Source organism: Schistocerca cancellata, chromosome 6 (genome assembly GCF_023864275.1).
Source record: "Schistocerca cancellata isolate TAMUIC-IGC-003103 chromosome 6, iqSchCanc2.1, whole genome shotgun sequence".
Lineage (NCBI taxonomy): Eukaryota > Metazoa > Arthropoda > Insecta > Orthoptera > Acrididae > Schistocerca > Schistocerca cancellata.
Genome location: NC_064631.1, coordinates 175,574,013 through 175,601,661, shown reverse-complemented (window position 1 = coordinate 175,601,661; position 27,649 = coordinate 175,574,013). Strand labels below are relative to the sequence as shown.

The following is a 27,649-nucleotide window of genomic DNA, read 5'->3' as shown; positions in this document are numbered from 1 at the left end:
GCACGTGAGCTGTCATAAGACCACAGCATAAAACTTCGAGAAATTCAGTCTTCTGCTATAACTGTCAGCTCTCCTCACCAATTGTAACAGTTTTGCTGCATCTTCCACGGCTATTGAAAAATAATGCAAAACACAACTGTACTTTCTGTTCACGAAGTGTTTTCATCTAGGTGCCACCAGTTATGTAGGCCAATTACAATACCCATGTATAAGATATTTTGACTTTATAATCAACTCAGAACCACAATGCAATGAAAGAACAGTCATAGTACAACTTTTGCACATTCCAAAGAGTATGTATTTGACTTCACTTAGGGAGATACACATTCCACGAAACTTTGAGTTGCCTGGTGACTTGGCAATATATGTTGCTTCTCAAACCAACTCTCCTTGAGTCTCTGCTGTCATGCTTTCTTATTTTTCAGTTCAATTTTTTGTGAGTTTCTTTTAATGATTGGTGTTTTGGATGATTTTTCCACATTCATACCACAGCCAGCAGCCTCTGTAATTTGTATTGTGTAGTTGAGTCTCTTTCATTCCAAATGTCGCAGGTTAGGTAAATGTTTGGTTGTATTATCACATAATATTGCATGTGTTCCAACATACTTCCCAATAATTCCCTTTAATAATGTTTCCAATTATACTTATTTCTACACTTGTCCTACATGGTACTTTTCCTCATCTTGTGATTATATATTCTTTTTAGCCTGAATTTCTCAAAGTCTTCTGCTATTGCCACCACATTCTGCTACTTTCCGAGGTTATGCTGCTGCGTTCTGTTCCTATTTTTGCTTTATTTCATCTCTCTGTTTTTATTGATAGACAATTATTCGCTCTTTATTGATTTTACATAAGGATTTCATACTTATTTCTGTTTCTTATTTAGTTATTTGGTTGTATCTTTCCCCAGTCATGTTTACCTTTGTCCCTCATCTTTTTATGCTTACTGTATGTCTACTCTTTTAGTTTCGTGTTCCCCATCTCGTCTAGTTCTATCTCCTGTCTGTAGGCATGTCCTTGCTTTCATAAAACATTGCAGGCTTTTCTTGAAAAATTGCCTTCTCTAGCAATCTAGTGGTCAGCAGAGTGCAACACCCCCTATCCTCACCCCTCGACCTATTGATGTTTTGTGCTTAACAACAGCCCTTGGAAGCCATCTAATCTTCAAAGGTGATTTTTTTTTTCCCCTATGTCTTTTGAGATTTGGATCATCCTGCATTAGGAAATTGTCTGGGCACTAACCTTCAAAACAATATTGTCATTTCCGCAGTTGTGGTAGTGAATCACAGCATCTGTCTCATGAACTAAGGGTGGCCAGTGATGGCAAAAACAAGTAATTTAATATTCAAATTATTGTGATTTGGCCGCTAATGTATTACTTTCAAAAGCAATCACTGACATCTCTAGTGCGACTGTATGACATTCTTTCCAAGCTCAGCCGTGCCTGCTTTGCTCACTGTATTGACCTGCGGGATAATCCCTGGGGCATCATACTTAAGATGAAAATGCTATTTATTCTACTGAAGCATCAGATATGAATATTGTCTGAAGTTCATAAGCAAATATCAGCAGAAGCCTCTTCAGGAATCTGGGGATTTTGGCACTTACATGCTAATACGTATATTCTCTAATGCTATTTCTAGTTAATAACAAGAGTGAATTTAGTATGAACTCAGCAGTACACAACCACAATAGAAGAAGTAGAAGTAATTTCCATGTAGACTAGGGTTAAGAGTGAGGTTTAATGTTCTGAGACTAAAGTCTATAACCTGTTGCTGGTTGGCGTCAGATATGAAATTGGAATAAGTTTTGGATAAAACAGCAGCTGAATGGTGTAGAATGAAAGTGTCATGCCCCCCCCCCTGTTTTGCTCCTAATGTAATTTAAATATAATTTCAATAATTATCAGTCTCAACAGGTTAGTGCTAGTCATAATTTCATAATTTGTTCTTAGTATATTTACGAGAAGTAGACAGCTATGGTTGCTCCTGACTGTTGACGAATAGTTTGACTTGTTCCAGATCCCTAAAGCCTCTCCATTGTGGGTTTTACACAACACAATGCGTAAATGAATTGATAACAGAGGAGTACAGTATATGTTTTACGATGAAGCACGTTAATTAAAACGTAGAACTGATGCACAGTCCTGATGTAGACAGAGATGAAGCTGCAAAGTATGGTTTTAATTTGAAGCAGTTAGCTTCATGTCTGACAACAAATATCTTAATTTGTACCACTTTACTTTTTTCCCATCGTCTATGATATGAATCGTTATCGTCACAGGTATTTTTTTTCTGATATAAGGATAGCACATCACATCATCAGTTATTATTTATTTATTTATTTATTTATTTTGTTTCAAGTAGCTAAGGACCACATTATTTCTACTTTATTCTTCAAGTATCCCTGTACTTCGTATTTCAATCATTTTCCTTCATTTCTGTGATTCACATCTTGCCAGTCTTCTCCTCAGGTTTTGCTTGGAAACTTTAGTCAAAGTTTTGAAAGGGCCACATTTCGTGGATCTCTAGCTCATATAAGCCCATATTCAGTTTTGTGACTTTTCTATAAGAACAAAATACTTCTTTTCCTTATGGTGTCTGTAAATTTTTCCACATATGAATTGAGCTCATGGTTATGCCCTCATTTCTATCAGTTGTCTTTATCATTATTGTACTCATTTTTTATTGTTTTTAAACCCTGTTGGTTTTAGTATGAACAAGAAACAATTGTCTAATGTTCATTATATTTAAGCAGAGTATTTTTGCATCATAAATGTACAGAACTGTGTGTTAATGCTGTGCAGAGTTTTGAGACTAAAGTCTATAACCTGTTGCTATAACCTCCTGCCCTTGGTTCCATTACAGTATATGCTTCATTACTTGAAAACACTGGAAGGATGGTTTGACAAAGAGGAGTGGAAAAAGGTTCCTCTGGTGAAGGCATCGGCAGCCTTTTTGCAGGTAATTAAATAAAATAGATTTCTCTGTGGAAACTTAGATTGTAATAGATAAGTGAACTAGACATAAAATACGATTAAACTATTGTGTGTTATAGGCACAAACAACAGGAAAAACTTTAGAGAAAGGAGGGACACCTCTTACAGGACCAGAGTGTCACTGGGCTCATTTTCTCTGATGTTTCGACAGATATTTGCAACTTACTTTTGCAGAGTGTAGCTGGAGTCAGTCCAAACTGATGCTGCTCATCACGTCTTTCATATGATACCCAGTGTCACCAGAAAGCATCAGTTTGTTTCCTGTTACAAACAAAATTATTTTTGAAGCAGAATTCTACATGCCCGTTTGCTGGAGCAGTCCCAGATTAGTCTAGTGCAATATGGATTTCATCAGTATGTATTAAGACGGACAGTAAAACATGAAAAATAACCAGTAAGTCAGCAGCGACTGAATGTTTCACCATCCCTTCATTACATATCCATAAATCAGATACCACACTGGGCTGGTCTGAGACCACTCTATCAAATGGGCATGTAAATTTCTGGTTTAAAAAACTTTTTGTAACAGGAAACAGCCAAGACTTTTTGTTGACACTGGGTGTCGCATGACAGATGTCGTGAGCAGTATTTGCTTGGGCTGACTCCAGCTACATATTGAAAAAACAAAATTGCAAGTACCTGTCAAAACACCAAAGAAACTGCACCTAATACTCTTAAAAGGGACATGCAGTATATACATTTAGTGTGATAAAAATAAATTCTTGAAGAAAAGTGATAACATTATTGAATTTTTTTACTGCTGTTGTTTGGTTATAGGAACAGTTCCTCGACCATCCTCTCCCAGACTTCATCTTACGTCTAATTTCCTTCCCACTTACACTTTGTCCTAATAGATATTCCACATTCTTACACAAACATTTTGAACGTTGTTCAGACATACACTCCTGGAAATGGAAAAAAGAACACATTGACACCGGTGTGTCAGACCCACCATACTTGCTCCGGACACTGCGAGAGGGCTGTACAAGCAATGATCACACGCACGGCACAGCGGACACACCAGGAACCGCGGTGTTGGCCGTCGAATGGCGCTAGCTGCGCAGCATTTGTGCACCGCCGCCGTCAGTGTCAGCCAGTTTGCCGTGGCATACGGAGCTCCGTCACAGTCTTTAACACTGGTAGCATGCCGCGACAGCATGGATGTGAACCGTATGTGCAGTTGACGGACTTTGAGCGAGGGCGTATAGTGGGCATGCGGGAGGCCGGGTGGACGTACCGCCGAATTGCTCAACACGTGGGGCGTGAGGTCTCCACAGTACATCGATGTTGTCGCCAGTGGTCGGCGGAAGGTGCACGTGCCCGTCGACCTGGGACCGGACTGCAGCGACGCACGGATGCACGCCAAGACCGTAGGATCCTACGCAGTGCCGTAGGGGACCGCACCGCCACTTCCCAGCAAATTAGGGACACTGTTGCTCCTGGGGTATCGGCGAGGACCATTCGCAACCGTCTCCATGAAGCTGGGCTACGGTCCCGCACACCGTTAGGCCGTCTTCCGCTCACGCCCCAACATCGTGCAGCCCGCCTCCAGTGGTGTCGTGACAGGCGTGAATGGAGGGACGAATGGAGACGTGTCGTCTTCAGCGATGAGAGTCGCTCCTGCCTTGGTGCCAATGATGGTCGTATGCGTGTTTGGCGCTGTGCAGGTGAGCGCCACAATCAGGACTGCATACGACCGAGGCACACAGTGCCAACACCCGGCATCATGGTGTGGGGAGCGATCTCCTACACTGGCCGTACACCACTGGTGATCGTCGAGGGGACACTGAATAGTGCACGGTACATCCAAACCGTCATCGAACCCATCGTTCTACCATTCCTAGACCGGCAAGGGAACTTGCTGTTCCAACAGGACAATGCACGTCCGCATGTATCCCGTGCCACCCAACGTGCTCTAGAAGGTGTAAGTCAACTACCCTGGCCAGCAAGATCTCCGGATTTGTCCCCCATTGAGCATGTTTGGGACTGGATGAAGCGTCGTCTCACGCGGTCTGCACGTCAAGCACGAACGCTGGTCCAACTGAGGCGCCAGGTGGAAATGGCATGGCAAGCCGTTCCACAGGACTACATCCAGTATCTCTACGATCGTCTCCATGGGAGAATAGCAGCCTGCATTGCTGCGAAAGGTGGATATACACTGTACTAGGGCCGACATTGTGCATGCTCTGTTGCCTGTGTCTATGTGCCTGTGGTTCTGTCAGTGTGATCATGTGATGTATCTGACCCCAGGAATGTGTCAATAAAGTTTCCCCTTCCTGGGACAATGAATTCACGGTGTTCTTATTTCAATTTCCAGGAGTGTATTTTCTGATCATTTGGGTATAAGAAACTCTTGGTCTCAGGTGACATAGTACAGAGTAATATGTAATTACACTTTAGTTAGTTTAAACCCCAATCACCTTTCTTTCTGTGAAAATACATTCTCAAAAGTGAAAAGGCACATAATGTGCAATAACAAAATGGCACAGCATAAAACAGTGACTACATCTACATGATAACCCACGGACAGATGCAGAAGTACTGTGATACAGTTGCTGTTGCTTCAGGAACACCTCAATGTAGCATCATGGTGCTGCTCTTCTATTACATTCAGTGAACCCATACACTAGGTGCATATTGGCTAACTCTTCATCAGTAAAGCTAACCAGGGTGGCCACCAATCCTTGAAAACAGGGAAAAAGCTTTGAATTTGAAAAGAGAAGGGAAAAACCTGGGAAACACCTTGAATTTCTGTGGGAAATCAGGATATTTTAAAATAATATTCATCACTTCATTTTTATATGCAAAAACATTTTTTAAATCAATGTATGGTCATTTTAAGAAGCATTCAAATAATAGCTACATATTCCATTTAGTTTTCTTTCTCGATTGTGTCTCAGAAAATCTCTTCCACAAAACATGCTTGTGAACATTTTAATAATTCGAACTTAAAGCTTCGTAAGATTTGGTATTGGTGTTTTTGTTAGTAATAATGATTGATAGTTCCTGTGGATGACTTTACATTGACATTGTTAATTGTAAGTGCAATTTTGTGTAGTTTTGGTAGCAATTTTTTTTACATGCTGATTGTCAGCCAAGAGAGATCCGCGTATACCGTATTGACTGGAATCTAAGCCACACTTTTTTTCCGGTTTCTGTAATCCAAAAAACCGCCTGTGGCTTAGAACAGAGTGCAAATTAAGCAGTAGCTCTGAAAAATGTTGGTAGGTGCCACTACAACTAACTTCTGCCGTCGAATATATGTAGTGCTGCACAGGCATGCTTTGCAGGCACAAAGATAAACACTGGCGCCAAAACCTCTGCATCAGTAAATAAATTTTTAAAAAAAGGTAGAAGACGAACTTTTTTTTTTCTCCGCCCCGAGTTTCGACCACTGCATTTTCATACACTATCCAACGAAGTTTCTTACGAAAGAGGAAGCTGCCTGGTAGAATTTTGCACAGAGCACAACCTAATCATAGCTAACACTTGGTTCAAGAATCATAAAAGAAGATTGTATACATGGAAGAAGCCTGGAGATACTGACAGGTTTCATATAGATTATATAATGCTAAGACAGAGATTTAGGAACCAGGTTTTAAATTGTAAGACATTTCCAGGGGCAGATGTGGACTCTGACCACAATCTAACATTAAAACAGAAGAAACTGCAAAAAAGTGGGAATTTAAGGAGATGGGACCTGGATAAACTGAAAGAACCAGAGGTTGTACAGAGTTTCAGGGAGAGCATAAGGGAACAATGAACAAGAATGGGGGAAAGAAATGCAGTAGAAGAAGAGTGGGTAGCTTTGAGGGATGAAGTAGTGAAGGCAGCAGAGGATCAAGTAGGTAAAAAGACGAGGGCTAGTAGAAATCCTTTGGTAACAGAAGAGATATTGAATTTAATTGATGAAAGGAGAAAATATAAAAATGCAGTAAATGAAGCAGGCAAAAAGGAATACAAACATCTCAGAAATGAGATCAACAGAAAGTGCAAAATGGCTAAGCAGGGATGGCTAGAGGACAAATGTAAGGATGTAGAGGCTTATCTCACTAGGGGTAAGATAGATGCTGCCTACAGGAATATTAAAGAGACCTTTGGAGAAAAGAGAACCACTTGTATGAATATCAATAGCTCAGATGGAAACCCAGTTCTAAGCAAAGAAGGGAAAGCAGAAAGATGGAAGGAGTATATAGAGGGTCTATACAAGGGCGATGTACTTGAGGACAATATTATGGAAATGGAAGAGGATGTAGATATGTAGATGAAGATGAAATGGGAGATATGATACTGCGTGAAGAGTTTGACAGAGCACTGAAAGACCCGAGTCGAAACAAAGCTCCGGGAGTAGACAACATTCCATTAGAACTACTGACAGCAATTCCAATCCCAAAGGAAGCAGGTGTTGACAGATGTGAAAATTACTGAACTATCAGTTTAATAAGTCATGGCTGCATAATATTAATGCGAATTCTTTACAGACGGATGGAAAAACTAGTAGAAGCCGGAACACGTGAGGCAATACTGACCCTACGACTTATCTTAGAAGCTAGATTAAGGAAAGGCAAACCTACTTTTCTAGCATTTGTAGACTTAGAGGAAGCTTTTGACACTGTTGACTGGAATACTCTCTTTCAAATTCTGAAGGTGGCAGGGGTAAAATACAGGGAGCGAAAAGCTATTTACAATTTGTACAGAAACCAGATGGCAAGTATAAGAGTCGAGGGGTATGAAAGGGAGGCAGTGGTTGGGAAGGGAGTGAGACAGGGTTGTAGCCTATCCCCGATGTTATTCAATCTCTATATTGAGCAAGCAGTGAAGGAAACAAAAGAAAAATTCGGAGTAGGTATTACAATCCATGGAGAAGAAATGAAAACTTTGAGGTTCGCCGATGACATTGTAATTCTGTCAGAGACAGCAAAAGACTTGGAAGAGCAGTTGAACAGAACGGACAGTGTCTTGAAAGGAGGATATAAGATGAACATCAACAAAAGCAAAACGAGGATAATGGAATGTAGTCGAATTAAGTCAGGTGATGCTGAGGGAATTAGATTAGGAAACGAGACACTTAAAAGTAGTAAAGGAGTTTTGCTATTTGGGGAGCAAAATAACTGATGTTGCTCGAAGTAGAGAGGATATAAAATGTAGACTGGCAATGGCAAGGAAAGCGTTTCTGAAGAAGAGAAATTTGATAACATCGAGTATAGATTTAAGTGTCAGGAAGTTGTTTCTGAAAGTATTTGTATGGAAGTGAAACGTGGACGATAACTAGTTTGGACAAGAAGAGAATAGAAGCTTTCGAAATGTGTTGCTACAGAAGAATGCTGAAGATTAGATGGGTAGATCATATAACTAATGAGGAGGTATTGAATAGGATTGGGGAGAAGAGAAGTTTGTGGCACAACTTGACCAGAAGAAGGGATCGGTTGGTAGGACATGTTCTGAGGCATCAAGGGATCACCAGTTTAGTATTGGAGGGCAGCGTGGAGGGTAAAAATCGTAGAGGGAGATCAAGAGATAAATACACTAAGCAGATTCAGAAAGATGTAGGTTGCAGTAGGTACTGGGAGATGAAGAAGTTTGCACAGGATAGAGTAGTGTGGAGAGCTGCATCAAACCAGTCTAAGGACTGAAGACCACAACAACACATCCAACGAAGTAAATAGAAATTCTGTATTGTTCATCTTCGAATGTAGCAGCCATTCAAATATTCATAGCAACAAAAATAAATTTCTTTCCACAAAAATACCAACAATGCACAAGGCTTCAGGATTGTTGCACGAGTTGATACACTGGGGCTCATTAAGATTTCATGTAGCGCCACCTATTGCTTTGTGGAATTTTGTGAAGTGCTTGTTGGTTTTGGTGAACCGTAATGAAGTGCTTTCATTATAGTGCCAAATTCAAGAGGGAAGTTATTTATTTTGCGGAACAAAGTTGTAATCGTGCTGCAGGTCTGCGATATGGGGTTGATGAGAGCAACGTCAGGCATGGCGACTGCAGAGAGACAAATTATTTGAATGTCCAAGTAGCAGGAAAGCATTTAGTGGGCCAAAGTGTGGCCGATATCATGCACTAGAAGTGATTTTAAATGAATTTGTTAAGGAGCAGCGTCAGAAATTCCTGCCTGTGATCACCGAAATCTTAAAAAGTGAGGCACCTGAAATTGCTAGAGAGCAAAAAATTGAAAATTTTAAGGCTAGTCGCAGCTGGGTTGATCTGTTCATGAATTGCTGGGGTTTTTCACTTCAAAGGTGAACTTCAGTTGCACATAAGCTACTGAAAAATTATGAAGAAAAACTTGTGGAATTTCAGCGCTTCATAATTAGGGGCTCACAGAAAAGCACTACCTTCTTGGTCAGGTAGGAAATGCTGACCAAACTCTCGTATATTTTGACATGCCATCAAATTATACAGTTGACGCCAACGGAAAGAAAGACATAAGTGTTCTTACAGCAGGGGGTGAAAAAACAGCGGGTGTCCATCAGGCTTTCTTGCACAGCAGACGGACATAAATTACGCCCATTCATAGTTTTCAAGTGAAAGACTACCGAATTCGGAAGTGTTTCCAAAAACTGTAATTTTACGAGCAAACGAAACTGGATGGTTTTCGGATGACACGGTGCTGGATTGGATTAGGTGTGTGGGGGAATCGTCGTCCTGGCGCAATGCTCGGTTTACGCAGTCTGTTGGTATTAGATGCATACGCAGGCCATACAACACCTGCAGTAATATGAAAATTATAGGAAAGCAAAACGGACTTGGCAGTAATTCCAGGCGGGATGACGTCAATACTGCAACCACTTGACGTCTGTTTGAATAAACCATTTAAAGACAAGCTTCAACGCATGTACACAGACTGGCTTTCGAAAAGCAACTGACAACTGACACCAACAGGACATGTGAAGCGCGCAAGATTGTTGCAAGTGTGTCAGTGGATTTATGATGTGTGGAAGTGTGTTCCAAATTGGACTGTGCAACAAGCATTTAAAAAATGTTAGATATCCAATGCACTAGATGGTACGGAGGATGATGCTGTGTATGAAGAAATGAGCAACAAAGAATCGAGTGATAGTGATTCAGAATCATGACTGATATTTTAAACATTTCGTGTAAGATGTATTACAAACCTAATACAATTTTATTTTAAATTTCAACATTTAATTTTTAGTAAGTTTTTGGTAATTTTTAGTAAGTTATTTTCATTCTTATTTTATAAGTGTTGCTACTCTGCATTGCACAGGATAGAAAAGCTTGGAGAGCTGCATCAAACCAGTCTACGGACTCAAGACAACAACACTACACACTGCATTTGAAGCCATCACTAAAAGTCTACAATGAAAATATGACTGGCAAGACTGTTTGGGATGTATGTCAATATGGCCAACTCTACGTTCTGAATATTTTCCTACGTGTGACTAGAGATGGTTGCTAATAGGAACATTTATGAATCGTGAATCACATGCAGTATTCTCTTCACCATAAGAATAATACGAATGTAAACATTACGCCTTGTACTCTTTCATGTTTGCTGTTCTCTCATTTAAATCCTGTCTGCCTAATAAACTACAAAACTAGAGTGAGACAACAGCAAACGCTGAAGAATATATGTATTGTGTCATGTTTATATTCATATTATTCTTATGCTGAATAGTGATACAATCAGAAATGAAGCAAGGCAACTGACTAGATTTTTAAATCTAAGATGACTCTAATTTCTGTGCAGAATGAAATGTACTAAAGAGGTGTCTGCAAAATTTTCGCTTAACTCTCATTCAGAACAACTTCTATCATACACAGTCTATTATTTGGTTCTTGATGATCATTATCAAAGAAAGCAGCCTTGTAAGTAACAACAAATAGCAGTCTCTTACTATTGTTTTGCTAATGAGACAATTTTTTAAAAAAAAAAAAAAAGCAGCGGTAGTGCACACAAAAGCAATCCATGCCGCGAGAGGCAACAGGTCGTAAACCCTCATTATCAGAATTTGACAGACACCTATAACAAAGAGAACGACACTTATCAGATCAAAACAAAATAAGGAATCAATTCAAACCAGGCGAAGCACCTGAAAAAGGAAGGGTACCCGTATAAATATGGACAGAGTGTCTGATGCATTGCAATGGCTTGCTGGTAAAGCTTAAGACACGAACCAAACTACTGTAGCTGTATCTTCATCCATTGGACCTAAATTGTGTCTGTTAACAATGGACCAACTTTGTTTTGATTTGGAGGTGCGGTCTAAAACTTTTCTCTCCCCTTGAATTTAGAGTCTCAAATTTCAGGTGCAGCTTAGATTCGGGAAATTTTTTTTTCCTCGATTTCGAATCTCATTTTTCAGGTACAGCTTAGATTTGAGTGCGCCTTAGATTCGAGTAAATACGGTAACCTCGGAAATATACGAATGCAGCGGGAAGGCAGGTTTTCTTAAACAGTACATGCTGCCAGACAGCATGTCGCGCATGCTCAGAGCTGAAATCACGTGTAAGCAGTGCCTTCTTCTGCTTCTGGCTACTTGGGAGTATTGCTGTTTAGTGTATAAGCAGTGAGAGATAGCAGCCAGAATACACATGGAAACATTTTTCTAGACTGCCAAGCCTCCAGATGCGCACATCTGTCTGAGTTAGAGTGGTGGTATACTTCACGTGGCTTGTTTTGTTTGTGGCAAGTTTTTCAACCTTTTCGAAGCTATTACAGTTCCTGCATTCGACTATTTCATGTTTACAATCCATTGTTAATGGTAAGGTAAGCATATCAGATGTTTATCCACCACTATATGCAGGAATCTAACCAGAAATGGGACGAGAAGCGTTTAAGCAGTACAAAGCGCAAACAGGGATTTCTCGGCCGTCAGAGCTGCACATGCACATAAACGCCTCTGTGTGTGTGTGTGTGTGTGTGTGTGTGTGTGTGTGTGTGTGTGTGTGTGTTTTTTTACTTTAAAGTAGCTGTCTGGCAGCAGCTGAAACGAACCCATTGTTACACCTCTTCCAAGACTAACGCCATCTACATCTTTCTGAGATGGAAGGAAAGAACAGAAACTGTCAGTAACAGAGACGGATGATGTGAATTTCTCGCACAGTTGAAGTAGTTCATAACATTTTCAGAATGCAGTGGTTTTCAGTTGTGCCTAAACAGAGTATAACTCGATACCAGAGTATATATGAGTCCATTTATCCATGGGTTATCCTTGACACCAAATTACAAACGAATGCATTGTGCTCTTGGTGCAAGATAACGATAAATATTTCGACAATGGGAAAAATGCTTTGGACAGCGGACAGCCATGCTAATAGCCAGAAACATAAACTTTTCGCAGACAAACAAAAGTCTTTTCTGATAAATGTATTTATGCAGCACCAAGACTCCCAAAGCAGTGAATCAGGTAACCCAATTTTGTATACAATTTGATTGTTGCCACAATGTCATGGTTCTAGATGAACAATTAAAATATAGGTATCTTTGTTGAACTGTATTCCTTGAGACAATGAGCAGATGTAGGGGAGGAAGATGTTTATTAGAATTATCTTTGCGTTAAAATTGGTAATCTAAAACTTTTATGCCCGAGAGCATCATCCTCTGTGAACATGAGCCATTACAAAAAGCAGATTTTCCTTAGAGTGCATTGACCTGTCTTGATCATTACATCTTTTATTATTTTATCTTATTTGCAACACGCAAATTGTATTTGGAGTCATTTTTTTTTTAATTAAGTTAATCTGTTCTGTGTTTGATTTTTGAATTATTTGTGTTGATTTTGGAAATCATTGCATTCAGTCCACCATGACGATTTCTGCTGTATTTCACAATTTTTACCAATAGTAATTGGCAGGAATGCATGTCAGATAGTCTTGCCATATGACTAATTAGGATGTGCAGTTAAGAATTGTAGAATGTCATTTTTAATGGAAGAATTCTTTTAGAGATTTATTCACCCAACATCGACTCACAGCTACAGAAAGAACATAGTTTAACAAAGAAATCCAGGATTGGTTTATCATTATTTTAACATGAGGGCATTGTGGCAACAATCAAATATTTTCATTATAATTAGCAAAAAAATTTAATTTTAATTATACATTCTGGCACGTAATTGGTCTTTGTGGAATAGGATTATTTAAATTTTGCAGAAATTTCAGCATCTAGCAATTCTTCCAAGGCAGCAGATACCACAGAAGCAGGTGTGAACCTTCATCTTCAAAAAACTGGCGTTCTAAACAATCTTTACTGCAGTCTTTTTTATCATTGGGAAAAGTCACAAAAGCTGAAATTTTGTGCTCTGTACAATTTATAGTCGTTTGTCAGTCCAAAGTTCTGCTGCTTGCATATTGTCACTTCCAGAAATGTTTCCAGAGAGTCATATTATGTCAAAAGTTCAATTGCAAATAACAAAAATTGCATACAGTATTGTTTATGATACTGCTCTACATGTTCATGACAAACTTATTGACATGATTAAACAATGTGACTATGTTGTTCTTGAATTTGATGAGAGTTTAAACATTGTTGTTTAAACATTGTTTCTCGAAAAACTCAAATGAACATTCATGTTAGATTTTGGGATCGAAATAAATCACAGCTTTCAACCCGATGTTTTGACCCTACTTTTATTCAATGCACAAGGGCCTGTGACTTATTAGGTGCTTTGAAAGGATTTTTTTGTGTACAGGATCTTCCAAAAATTTTGCAGTTGGCAATGGATGGACCAAGCATGAATTTTAAAGTTTGGAAGAACATGGATAATGAGCTGAAAGAAATTTCTGAAAACACCCAACTCTTACAGGCGGGTAGTTGCAGCCTGCATGTAGTTCATTAAGCTTTCAAAAATGGCATGTCACAAACAATTTGGGAAATTGCACAATTTTAACAGCCTCATATTATTAGTTTCATGACTCACATACAGAAAAGAAGTCAATGTACAGCCTCCTCAGATTTTACATTGCAATTCTAAGGGACAAGATGGGTTAAAAATGCAAATGTGGCCGAATGAGCTGTACAGATTCTTCCCCATCTAAGAAATTATGTTTCTCAGTTAACTCAAAATAAAACTCTATCTAATTCAGTGAGTTTTAAAACTGTATCTGAAGCATCTAAAGACAAATTCTTAGATCCAAAATTGGCTTTTTTCTCCCTCCTCCGTCTGCACATGCATTCAAAGATTTCTTACATGATTTCCAAAGTGATGTACCTATGACTCCTCTTTTGTATAATGAATTGTTACTCTTACATGCCCTTTAATGAAGCGAGTTGTCAGATCAATCATTTTGGTAGATGAGAAATCTCTCATGAAGATCGACATGAAGGGTAAGAAGAATCTGATCACGGCGCAATGCTTTGTATTGGATTTTACTACACAAGATGCCCTAAAGAAAGTTAAGGACCCAACTGACATCTTGAGGCTTAAAGAAAAAATGCATTCTTGTTTTATTGCCGTGATACAATAGCTACTTGAAAGGTCACCACTGAAATATAAACTTACATGTGCCATTTCATGCTTGGACCCTTCAGCAGCATAAAATCAACAAATAGCTGTAGAAAGGTTAACATTTTGCCTTGAACTTCTTGTCTCTAATGAAAGGTTATCAGCCGTAAAAACAGATCATATTGACCAAGAATTTATTAGCATTTGTAGAAATGCTCATATACAAAAAGAAATGAGATTGTTCAAAAGAAAGGAAACTTGTTTGGTTGAAAGTGGTTGAATGGTCACAAAAAGAATGTTATAACTTTGTAGATTTTCTCAGAAGCATTTCAATACTTTCGCATGGAAATGCAATTGTGGAACGAGGTTTTCAGTAAATTCAGAATGTTGAGAATCTGAATGAAAAAAGTTTTGTTGCTCAAAGATACATTTATGCTACGGTCCATGATTGATGGTGGTGTTGACAATTTCAAAATCAACAGGAGTTTAAAACTGTCTGTGAATAACGCAAGTTCATTGCATAAAGACGATAAAAAGAAACTAAATGAAACTGAAAAATAACAATTTGCCAGAAAAAAAAATACAGTCTGAAATTAAGATGTTGGAATATAAGGAAACAAAAATTCTGGCTGAAGCAGCGAAATTATGGCAGAAATTCTACATTTGAGGAAGTAGTTTTCATCTAAATATTTTTGTTGGTTTTTGATCGTATTGTTTATAATACAAAACCTGTTATTTATAGAACCAAAAGCAGAATTTGTTTATGTTTGTGAAAGATAGGTAGACCTGTATACATATTAAGTGATTTCATAAAATACTATTAAAATTGATAAAAAGAAAACAATATAAATAAACTTGTAAATTATAGATTGCAGCAATCAGTTGTCCATGCTTAAATTTTATTATGCAGATCTAGATTTCAGCTAGAAGTTAGCCATTCTCAATGCACTATTGTTTTCACTCAAAGCATGTAACTCGCTGTTGATTGGGCTTCAGCCACAGTTCATTGAATACTCAATGAACCAATGTCAAAATATTAATAAAAAAGAACAAGAAATATATTTGGCCCAAAAGTTCCTAAACAATGTAAACAAAGCTTTTTTGTGTGTGAAAATCATGAAATAGATTTCAGAGTGAAGTGGGAGATATGCCAATAGTGCCACTGAACAGGCACATGGAGATAACCCATAGTGGTTTAATGTTTTGTTGGAATTGCCGTCCTTATCAGCCAGAATAATGCATTCTGTTGCCACTAAGTGATTATGGAGAAGTGCATGTTACTTCAGTTCACAGCTTTTATAATTCCAGATAAAGGGTGCAGTGATTTACTGACTATTGGAAAATATCTTTTTAATAGTCCTTCTGCAAGGCTAGTGAAGGAGGTTTGGTCTTCGTGGAAATAAGTTTCATGTTTTGTTATGTGATTTGCACAATCACAGTGCTTGTGAAATTAAATGGTTTTTATCAAAGAATGTGTAATAATACTTTGCCACACACTTCTTGAGTATAAATGGGGTTTTCTCGGGGTTACTAGTTTGTTTAAATGAAATGTAAGACATGGTCTAAAATGTTGAACACAATGCACTGATGTGTCGGAATGACAATTGCAGTATCGGCGCTTTTACACAGCTTGAGGCAGACCAGACCAGGCATTGTGACAGTTTAACGTAATGGTAAACAGGAGCTATTGCAGGATGAGCCAAGCCATTTCTACACTGCCATGGTATGGATTTCTTGTTGTGAACAGGACTGGAAATGCCCCAGCACAAGAACTGGACAACGAACCAGTATAAATGACGATTAATTTTAACACCACTTCACTGTCTAATGGCTTTCAGAGGCACCAAAAATCTGATTTTCAGTATTTCACATAAATAAAGTTCAGTGCAGAAGGCAAGTATTACAGCTATAAAATGTATATATGTCATGAGTCAGCATAACTCACCGCATGTACATACCCAGACTACACTCATTCTGTATTTGAGAATGAGAGCATTTGGTGATTTGCACCAAACGATATACGCAACTTCAAACCTTAGAAAACGTTTTGTTGCTGACACCACCCTAAAATGATGAAAGAAAAAAGTTTTATCACTTACAACATTTGTACTGTTCATTCAGTAACACAGTCACATTGGCCTTGACATTTTAATTTATTTCTTCTTTGCTACTAGCTGTATTTGTAACTCATTTTGTCGACAGTGTCCACGTAATAGCACTGTATGTACCAGCAAACTTGTATCATGGTACAACACTTGGTTCAAGAGATATGATGTCACCAACTTCCAGGTGCGTGAAAAACTAACTTTTCTTAAAACAGAACACAATTCCCCAGAATATACTCGTGCATTGTTCGATAACAACACACATTAGTTAATTTGTGACTGCTGCATTTTACCTCCCATGAATTTCTACTTCTACAACACAAGCTTCAAAATGCTGATCACTAAAAAATCTAAGATTATCTATCTATTTATTTATTTCTTAGAATGAGTTATAAATCCTCATTCAATTTCACTTTAGAGAGTAGTTAGTTCTCCTGGAATAACTATAACCTTTGAAGTCCTGAATGTACCTCCAAAGTCTTATTATGTTGAAAATCATATGCACAGGTGATAAGAGACACAAATCAGTCAAAAATACAGGAAAATAGTTTTAACTTTCACATACATTTTACGGATGGTGTCATACCTCATACCTGCAACTATGTTCATACAAAGTTGTAGGGATTTTGCACCCACAGTATCATTTATGTGCAACATTATCTGTTGGACTAGCTTCTTTGAGTGTATTTTATCTTCATAGTGGAGCAGGCAGTTAGTTGGTTCTTGGCATCCTTCTTGTGTGAATGCCTTTTTACATGTCCTTGGTGCTTTAACAATAAAATCCTGCAATTTCATTCTACAACCAAATGAGTGTTATTTTGAGTATCAGATCAACAACATTAGCTGCGAATTTGATACAAACAGTCTGAACAACAAAATTTTCCCAAGCATCTTGAGTAATGCTCTTTTAGTGACTTACACTTAAGCTCAAATTCACTTCTTACCCCTCCCTGGGGGCTCGCCACTCGTTGGCAGGTTCGTGCTTGGCTACCAAGAGGCCCCAGCCATTGCAGCATCTTTTCGCTTTAGTGCTGCATGTCTATCCTCCTGCTATTCCTTTTCCGCTCCCTTGGGGAACATGTCTGGGCTGTTTTTGGGAATGTGTTTCACACTTTCAGTAGCTGACATCAGAACAGTATCACATTTTTGTTATTCCTTTTTTCTTCATTCACTTTCTCCTATCCTTCCTCTGCTTCAGCGTTTGAGGTTCTTCTTTTTCTTCCCCTTCCCAATGGGCTGCTTAAGGCCAGCCAATATGTCTGATGGCTAACAGGTGATTGGGTAACGCGTAATTCCCAGCCCCGGGTTGACAGGTGCTGTTTACACATATCCTCTGGTACAGGCAAAGTCCTGGAAGGAGTGATTACTTGAGCTGCTACCTTCCTAAGTCACCGATTGGTCCTTCTGTCAGGTGTTTGGGAGGTGTGACCTGAGGTGGGTTAGGCCTCCTTCTGAGGGGAGTCCCCCAGTTGAAAGGCAAGTGCCATCAGAGACACTGGCAATCGTGGGGATTTTCTCGCAATGAGCCAACCATCATCTTCACAGTCAACATCGACCAAACGTAAACAGATTGGAGCTCTTTATTCAAAGACCTTCCCAGCTGCAGCATGTTCCGCATGGTTTCACGTACTGAAGACAGTCAGTCCTTTGCAATGATAAACTCATTTCTTATTCAGTAAGATGTTGATGCAATTGCTGACCCTGAGAAATCCTGCTTTCTTTTACGCAACGGCACTTTGCTTTTTGCTTCTGCATGACTTTCCTGTTTGTGTTGATGCCCATAGAAGTCTGAATTCTTCCTGTGGTGTTATTTACATTAGGCTGCTCGAAGGTCTGGCCGAGGTATTCCAAACTTACCACTCTGATCAGGATGTCATTGCAGTCCATTGGTTGATGAAAAAGGTACATGCATCCTTAGTGCCCACGTGCACTCTTTTTCTAACTGTTGATAGTGGTGCTTCCGCCCAAAATCAACGGAGGCTGTGAAGTTATCACAGTCTGACCATACATTCTAAACTCGATGTGCTGCTACCAGTGTCATCATTTCAACCACACTAGTGTGTCCTGTCAACAATTGGCCAAATATGTAACCTGTCCTAGGGGTGCTCACAATGGCAATTGTTCGCCTCCTCCTCCCTCTCGAGGTCATTCAATGTATCTTGAGGAGCGGGCTGTCCGGGAGATCCGAATAAAGAAAAAAAGTCCCTTACCTGGTCATTTGCAAGTTACTGGCTAGTCACGAACCCTGCATTTACTACTGTTCTTGCTACATCTCACTCCATGAAGGGCGTGGCCACACAGACGTGCCACCTCCAATTCAACAATACGGTTGTGAAATTGTCCAGTTTCATAGTAGCATTGATGTCTCCTCATCCAGCTGTGCAACAAGCTACCAAACTTTTGCCTCACTGGGCGAAGTCACTTGCTACACAACAGGCAGGCTGGAAAGAACAGAACAAACACTCCTGCGAAGACTTCCTAAGTCCCTCCAGCCAACAAACATACGAGTCTTCCTCTGTGAACCAAAAAAGGCTCCAAGAAGTCAAACAAAGGCAAACGGTCTTCCCCTTCACTGACTCTGAGATCCTCTTCGACAGTGTCGCCACATGATATCCTCGCCCAGCCGACCTCCGTGTCACTGCTGCACACCGCCAAATATTGTTCTGCCATCTATTCAGCAGATTGACAGATGGAGAATGCCAACACCTCTGTATATTTCAGAGAACAGGATCCTCCAGCCTCTGCACCGTGTAGCAGTGAGTCTTTGAAGGCTGGCACTCGGCAGCCAACGAGGTGAAACCCCTTCATTTTTTTTTCCTCCTTCCTGTTCCTCATTATGGCTCTTCAGTGGAACGTTTGTGGCCTTCAGTCAAACAAAGAGGATTTACAGCTGCTCTTAGAATTGCAGCATCCACTTGTTCTCTGTCTCCAGGAAACAAAATTGCATCCTCACAACCGCTTTGAGCTCTCACATTTCTTCTTGGTCTGTTTTGACCTCCCCCCTGAGGATGGCATTTCACTTCATGGGCGAGTCATGCTGCTCTTATGGGATGATGATCATAGTCAATCCATCTCCCTGACTACCCGCCTACGAGCTGTTGCAGTTCTCCTTTTCCTTCCTCACTTGATCTCTTCCCTTTGTACTGTTTACACCTTTCTGTCATTCGATGTCACCAGGGCAGACTTCCTGCAGCTTATTGGGCAGCTACCTCACCCCTTTCTGCTGCTCGGTGACTTTATTGTGCACCATCCCCTTCAGGGTTCTCTAAGAACCTTTCCAGAGGTGCCCTCGTGGCTGACCTTCTCAATCAACTTAACCTTCTCAGCCTTAACACAGGAGCACCCACGTGCTTTCAGATGCCATGCATTTTGACCTTTCTTTCAGCACCACCCAAAAGCTTGTCCATCGTCTCAAGTGGTCTGTTCTCTGACAAAAACTCGAATGAGCATTTCCCGTGTGCTATCCGTTTGCTGACTCCTAGCCCCACCTACGTGCACACTGAAATAGAATTTTATTAAGGTAGACTGGAGGCTTTGCTCCTCCCTGGCGACCTTCGACAAACATTTCCCCAGTTCTGATGACCAGGTAGAATATCTTACAAACATTATCCTTACTGCCACAGAACATTCCATTCTTCATACTTCCTCTTTACCACACCATGTCCTGGTCCCGTGGTGCAATTCATGGGTGGAGACATGCTCGCTGCCTTTTTAACCATCATTCTACAGTGGCAAACTGGCATCCATTATAAACAGTTGAGTGCACGGTGTCGCTGTATCCTGTGGGATAGCAAGAAAAGGTAGCTGGATTTCATTTACTAGTTCTTCTAACACTTCCACTCCCTCTTCCGTTGTGCCCTTGTCCAATGGCTCTATGGGACCAAGACCCATTCCCCAGTTTCCAGTGTGACAATAGCCAATGATGAATTAGTGGACCCTATAGTTATCTCTCAAACACCTTGGACCGCCATTTTGCAGAGATTTCGAGCTTCTCACACTATCACCCTGCCTCCTCCATCGGAAACGAGCGGAGGAGGCAAGGGCAATACCCTTCTCTTCTCAGAATCATGAGTGCTGCAATTCCGCCTTTACTACCAGGGAGCTAGATCATGATCTCCCTCCATCCCGATCATCCAACCACAGGGACAGACGATGTTAACATTCAGATGTTGCAGTGCCTTTCTCTTGCATGCAAGCACTTTCTGCTTCATACGTTCAACTGCATCTGGGGGGAGGGCATGTTTCCCAGACACTGGCGTCAAGCCACTGTCGTATTCATACCTAATCCTGGTAAGGACAAACGCCCTCCTCCTAGTTACTGCTCCATTTCTCTCATCAGCTGTGTTTGGAAGGTGATGACACATATGATTCCTGCCTGGCTGATATGGTGACTCGAGACTTGCACTTCACTAACCACTGCACAGTGTGGATTTTGAGTGCGCCATTCTGCAGTTGACCATTTTGTCACTTTGTCCACCCATGTCATCAGTGGTTATCTGCAGAAATTCCAGATTGTGGCCGTGTTTTTCAATTGGGAGGAAGCCTAAGACACTTTTTGGAGCACTGGTATTCTCTGTACTCTCTACACATGGGGCTTCCATGGCTGCATGCCCCATTTCCTCCAGGAATTTTCAAAAGACTGAGATTTCAAAGTGTGTGTGGGTTCTGCCTTTATCCACGAAAACATTGTGCCTCAGGGTTCCGTCCTGAGCGTCATACTCTTTGTTATCTCCATTAACCCTATTGGTCTGACTCCTGCCAGGCATCTCTGGCTCCCTTTCTGTTGACGATTTTGCCATCTATTGCAGTTTTCCATGGATTTGTCTCATTGAGCAGCTTCTTTAGCAATGTCATGATCGTCTTTACTTATGGACCATTGACAATGGCTTTCGTTTTACCACTGATGAATCCGTTTGTATAATTTCTGGCGGTGCATGTGGTTTCTTCCACTGCCTTTACATCTTCGGCCTATTGCTCTTCCCTTTGTTGAAACTGCAAAATTTCTGGGGTTCATACTCGATAGGAAACTTTATTGGTCCTCCCACATGTCTTACCTGACAGCCCGCTGTATGCAGTCCCTAAATGTCCTGTGTGTCCTCAGTGGTACTTCCTGGGGGAGAGATCGAACCACTCTCCTCCATTTGTACTGGTCCCTTGTCCTTTCGAAACTAGACTATGGGTGTTTGGTTTATGCATCTGCACGTCCGTCCCTTTTACACCGTCTCAATGCTATCCACCATCGTGGCATCCGTATGGCCACTGGCACCTTTACACTAACCTGGTTGAGAGTCTGTATGCAGAAGCTGCCGAACTACCGCTGTCCTACCGCCGTGTCTTTCTCTTCAGCAGATAAATGTGCTGTTTGACCGCCATGCGTGGCCACCCATCCTGTGCCTCCTTCGATGACCCCTTTGATCACCAGTACGTAGTGCATCCCTCTTCCCTGTTACCTCCTGGAGTTTGCTTTCGGCAGCTGACTTCATGCTCCCGGCAACTTTCCTAGTGGGTGTGAACCCTTCACCATCTTGGCTTCGTGCAGTGGCCCGTGTTCACCATGGCCTTCATTCACTTCCTAAGGACACTACTCCAGCCTTCCTCTATCGCCTTCAGTTTCACGACCTTCGCATGGATTTTCACGATAGTACCTTTGTGCAAACTGATGGCTCTCGAACTGACTGTGGTGTTGTGTGCCTTTGTCATTGGAACTGACGTTTTTCAGTATTGGCTTCTGGAACACTGCTCACTATTGAAAGTAGAGCTCTTTACCCTGTATCGGGCCACACAGTACATCCAGTGACACAGGCTTTTCAATTGCGTCATCTGCTCAGACTTTCTCAGTGCCCTTCAAAGCCTCTGTGTGTTGCACACTTTTCATCCCTTAGTGCAACAGGTTCAGGAAAGCTGTCACTTGCTCACTCTTGATGGAGCCACTGTGATGTTTATGTGGGTTCCTGGTCATGGCAGTGTGACAGGAAATGAAGCTGCTGACACTGCTGCCAAGGCTGCAGTCCTTGTGTATCAGCCTGCTAGGTCTTACATTCCCTCCAGCGATCTCTGTGTTGTCATCTGTCAGCAGGTGCTGTCAGTTTGGCATCACTACTGGTCCTGTCTTCATGGAAACAATCTCCAGGTTATTAAGCTTCTCCCAGTGAACTGGATGACCACCTCTTGGTCCTCTTGCGGTGAGGAGATCTTTCTAGCTGGGTTGTGTATCGGGCACTGTCTGTTTAGCCATCGCCATTTGTTAAGTGGTGCTCCATGTTTTAGATTTTATCTGTTGTAGCAATATGGCGAAGGACATTTAATTTTTAATTCAGGACCTCCGTTTCTCTTTGGTGTATTTTGTAGACCTTTTCCCGTGTCCCTGTTTTTAGCTGTTTTCTCTTCAGTCAATTGGGATTAACTTGTACGTCATTTTTAACTCCTCTCTTTGTCTTCATGTTCTACAGTTCTGACATGGGCTTATATGACCCTTGTTGTTTTTGCGCCCTAAAACAAAACAAAACAAAAGAAAATACTTCTTAAGAGCAGCACAATTTCCTGTAGATATGAAGCACAGGAACATTTTACATGTACAAATTTTAGGTCCCTACAATCCTCAGACCTATATTTATGTTCACTGTTCATCATCTGAGGGCTGTGGTTATCATTTAACACCCTTGACTCTACAGGTGGAATAGCCTTTGGTGCTTTTGCCCATTTTACTGATAAACCACCATCATCATCAGTACTTCAATGATCTTTGCTCGTTTTCTGGCACTCCATAGAAAATAAAATTTAGGGTAACATCAAGGTTGAGAACTTGATGTTGCATGATGTCTTTCCTCGTAAATGTAGTACTTTGCATTGTTTGCAGCCTGTATTCTAGCTATGCTGCTGAACAGCAAAATCTATTCAGTGGTGCATTAAGTGTGCTGTCCACATACGTATCCCTAATGTAAACTGAAATTATTGTAGCAGTTCCATTTGAAGTTGTTTTAACATCTGCTGATCTAATCTGCATACCTCCAACTTTGCAACTGAATTATCTGGGAACTGTTATTACTACAATCAGTGCGAACTACGAACAAGAAATCCCACCTAGACCCTGGATAGATAGATCAGTAGAATGCAGTGCAAATGTATTATTTAGAAGTGCTTCAGTGTTTGTCTTTACACAAGACACTTTTCTTATAATTCCAGAGTCACAAAGTAATTTCAAACTTTGTGGTTGATGTTATATTCCATGGATTTATATGGTATGTCCGTCTCTAATGACCTCGTTGTCGACGGGACGTTAAACACTAATCTCCTCCCTCCTCCTCTATATGGTATGTGATGTTGAACTGTAAATGGTTCAAATGCCATGTCTGCTACACTAATGTCCTGTAATGATAATTTGTATGCAATAAAATAATGGTAGGTCAAGCAGAATAAACACAATTTCGTTGTTCACTTTTTAAACTATGAATTTAATGCAATTGAGCAGAAAGTTTTTTACTGTAGACACCCTCTCATCTGGCGATGGTTTAATAGACTACCACTGCACGTGTTGTGGCATGTTCGCTTTGTAAAGCTTGTTGTTGAAGGAGAATCTTCTTCAAGTGGTGACTGTTGTTCACGCACAATCTGTTTCCTATAGTGAGTCTAACATTATTTATATTCAGTCACTGTAGTGTAGTACTGGTAGATCCCAGAATACAAGATACATATTTGGCTGAAGCAATTCCCTAATGGAGGAGTGATTTTATTTGTAGAATTAAATTATCTCTTACTATCAATATGTGCAGTGTGTAGACTAAATACAACCAGCATTCTCTCTTTATGATTTGCAGATAGATACTTTGAGCTGATTTAAAGTGCTCTTTTCTATGTTCTACCCCCAGGTTGTGTGTTGATTCAGAGGTTGTCACCGTATAACAATGGAAGTTACACTGCTGATGATAACTGTATGAACACGGTGTCCTGTCACTGACTGTCTCTGTAACCCATCATAATTGGTTGAATTTTTTTCATTTCTAATACTACTAATGATGATAGTGATGAAATTTCTCAGAATGTAACGTGTTAAGGTTTTCTTGGATTCCTTTCAAACTCTGGACAGAACACAAAAGTAAAGGGCATCTTCAAGATTTCCCAGGCGTCAGCTACATCAAAGAGAAAATTCAAGTAAGGAAATTATTAAAATCATGTGGTGACATAAAGGTTGGCCATTACTTAATGTCAAGTCAAAATTTCTACCATTGCCAATAGATAAATTTACTGTGGAAAATAGTAATCCTAGTTTACAAAGTTTGGATGCTTCTTCTTCAGGGAGGAAAGAGGATTATTTGATGAAGATTAGAAAGGGAAAGATGAAGACAGAAAAAGATATTGCAATTTTTATGTGCTATTAATTTTTTGTACAGTTGAATTTATGACTACAACACGTTTAAACACATTGAATCATTATTTAGTGGATTATAGAAGAACCTTTATTTTTAAGGACATGTTTATGTTTTTACAGATAAAATTAAAAGAAAGTACCTTAAGGACAGTCATAATGTTTATTGGGGCCAGTGTTTCAATTTATGCACAAGATTCAGAACTCATTGTTGATGTGATTAAATTACATATAAAATTTAATGAGTAAAAAGTGGAGAGAGATGGGGAGAGGAAATAATACTTCAAGAGCAATGCTCCTGTTAAGCCACAAGCTTCATTAATACTAGATGTAATTGTTGACTTATATCGATAAACCATGTTGTCCAAAGGGAGCATGCATAGACCATGTTAGATGTGAAGGGAGGACTATGAGAAACTGAAAAGTGAAAATACAAACTTTGTTTCATTTAATTCCAGGATTTCCATTATGACCCAGCAGTACTGGACTATGAACCTCAGCATATAGCTGTTGCATGCATAAATCTGGCACTTCAGTGCTATGGTGTCCAGGTACCATTGACAGATGAAGGAGAGGAAACTCCTTGGTATTCTGTAAGTAGTTATTTTCTTGGTACGATTGATTAATTTCTCTCATTTTCTACATGACTTACAAACTATTTCTCTATTTCAGGCATTTGTTGAAGACCTGTCAAAGGAAAAGTTGTGGGAAATAATGGAGAAGCTGATGGAAGTTTATGAAGCAGATTCCAATGTGCAGTGCTAAATTAATTAATTTTTGGGACCTGTTACCACAGTGTGATAATGTTGAACTCTTTCTCAAGAGAAAACAATTTTGTTTTTAGTTTCAGATGTAAATGAACTACAAAACAACTTATCTTGCATAAGTTGTTCCTGTGCACAGTTTGATTTTGTCTGCTTATTGCATAGTTACTCTCGAAGAAAGACAAACATGTTTTATGTGAAATTTCAGGGTGTATGAAAGAAGTGCACTTTTTTGCACATTTAAGATGCCAAGTTTGTGTTGTACACCATGAACTATATAAGAAATCTGCATTTCTAGTTTTAACCAAGTGTACAAATAAAATTTTTATACATTTGTGACGGTTTGAAATATTCATGCATATTGTTTATACTGGACTGTTTTGTTTGTGGTGTAAATAACTAAAAGTGACACTATAGACTAAAAACAAATTTTTGTGAGAACATGTCTTAATTTCTCTATTGAACATCAGTGGCCGTAATTGTTGAGACAACTTCAGTCTTTCATTGTCTCTGGTTCCCCATGAAGCATGTATCATATTTACCTGAGCATAAGATGACCCTGATTATAAAGTGAAACTCTTTTTTTTTGTTTTCGAAAAACATTCTTGGGGACAATTTTTTTAACATGTTCTTGCTAATCAAAATTATAAACTGTTTTATTGACATAAACTTTGCCTAAAAAGTTAACATTATACCTATTTTAAATTTATCCCATTTATTAATTTTCTACATTTTGATAATACAACATGAAATAAAATAGAGAGAGATCGTTTATATTCATTTCCGGACCATTTTCTTTTCTACATTTTTTGCTTATTAACCTTGTTGTCAGTGGTATCACTATTTTTAATCACCACCATCCTAGTAGCATAACTCTGAAATTTATATCTTCATTGCCACAAATATCACTGGCTGTTACAACCAGCATACAACACACCTGTTTTGCTCCTATCATATATCATGGTGACATCACCAACATTACAGCACGAAACATCTAAGTACACCACTGATCCTCATCTAGACTTTTACTGTCTTCTGCAGAAATGGGTGCTATTTTTAAGTATTTGTCCAGTTTTAAAGTCAGTTCAATTACAGCCACAAATAGACTCAAGCAAACTGCAGTGTAAATGTGTTAGAAGTTCCTAAAAAGACAAGGTACATAGCATAGATTCCCATGTTGGTCAACATGATGTATTTTACTCCCCACTCACTACTTACATACCTGCACCCAGCCAAGCTGGTATCATTGTTCCTCTCCAACCCTTCTGTAGCACTGTGCTGATTGCAGTAGCTTGTAGGGTGCAAGTCATGTAACAACAGCAACTAATACATAAATAAAAAATCACAATGATTCAGTTCCAGTCTTCAACTTCTGTTTGTCCTCCAATCTAGTGACATCTGTTGATACTATCTCCATGATGGATCTTGTTGCTGTAATTATTCTTGCCACAACAATTAGTCAGTTTAATATGATTTATTTTGTTAGAGATTTCATCCTCAATTAATTTTCCTTCTTGTTTCATCTGTGTCACCATCACCTGCTTTAAAACTGATTGAAAGCTGGTAATGTAACCAGTGTTCTAATACACGAATAGAGACCAAATTTCTCATTTGCAACCTTTTACTATTTATTACAGTCTCTCATAGTCCAATAAAATATTGATTCTGGGTTTAGAATAAAGTGATTTTTTGAAGAACGTTTGGGGGCAGCAGTAACATTTGTGCATGGCATCCATGCACATCTGAAAACGTTTGTTACAAACTTGTTCAGATACACCAAGAATTTGTAAGATGATGGAATTTAGTGCTTTTCCTCTTATGTTTAAAAAAATTGCTAAATTTCAACAAGAGCAATAACTTGTAAATTATGGTGGCTAGTCCATAGTTTCTTGTATTTTCCTAGCACAAGCACTGTGCGAGTCAGTCACATGGTTGTTCAAGCAACATCGATACTGTATCAAGCACTTTGGCATATTGGGGAATCTTGAGCATGTTTG

The 27,649-nt window shown here is 39.7% G+C and overlaps 1 protein-coding gene across 2 annotated transcripts in view; it reads left to right on the top strand.

Annotated features, from left to right (window-relative positions):
* LOC126191393 (cyclin-Q) overlaps nt 1-26,003 on the top strand; it is a 73,537-nt gene extending 47,534 nt beyond the window's left edge. For both annotated transcript variants that reach the window (XM_049932253.1, XM_049932252.1), the window contains 3 exons: nt 2,868-2,963; nt 25,347-25,481; nt 25,561-26,003. In XM_049932253.1, coding sequence (XP_049788210.1) covers nt 2,868-2,963; nt 25,347-25,481; nt 25,561-25,653 — 324 coding nt within the window. In that variant the 3' untranslated portion in view covers nt 25,654-26,003. The remainder of the gene's footprint in view (nt 1-2,867; nt 2,964-25,346; nt 25,482-25,560) is intronic.
* The last annotated feature ends 1,646 nt before the right edge of the window (nt 26,004-27,649 follow it).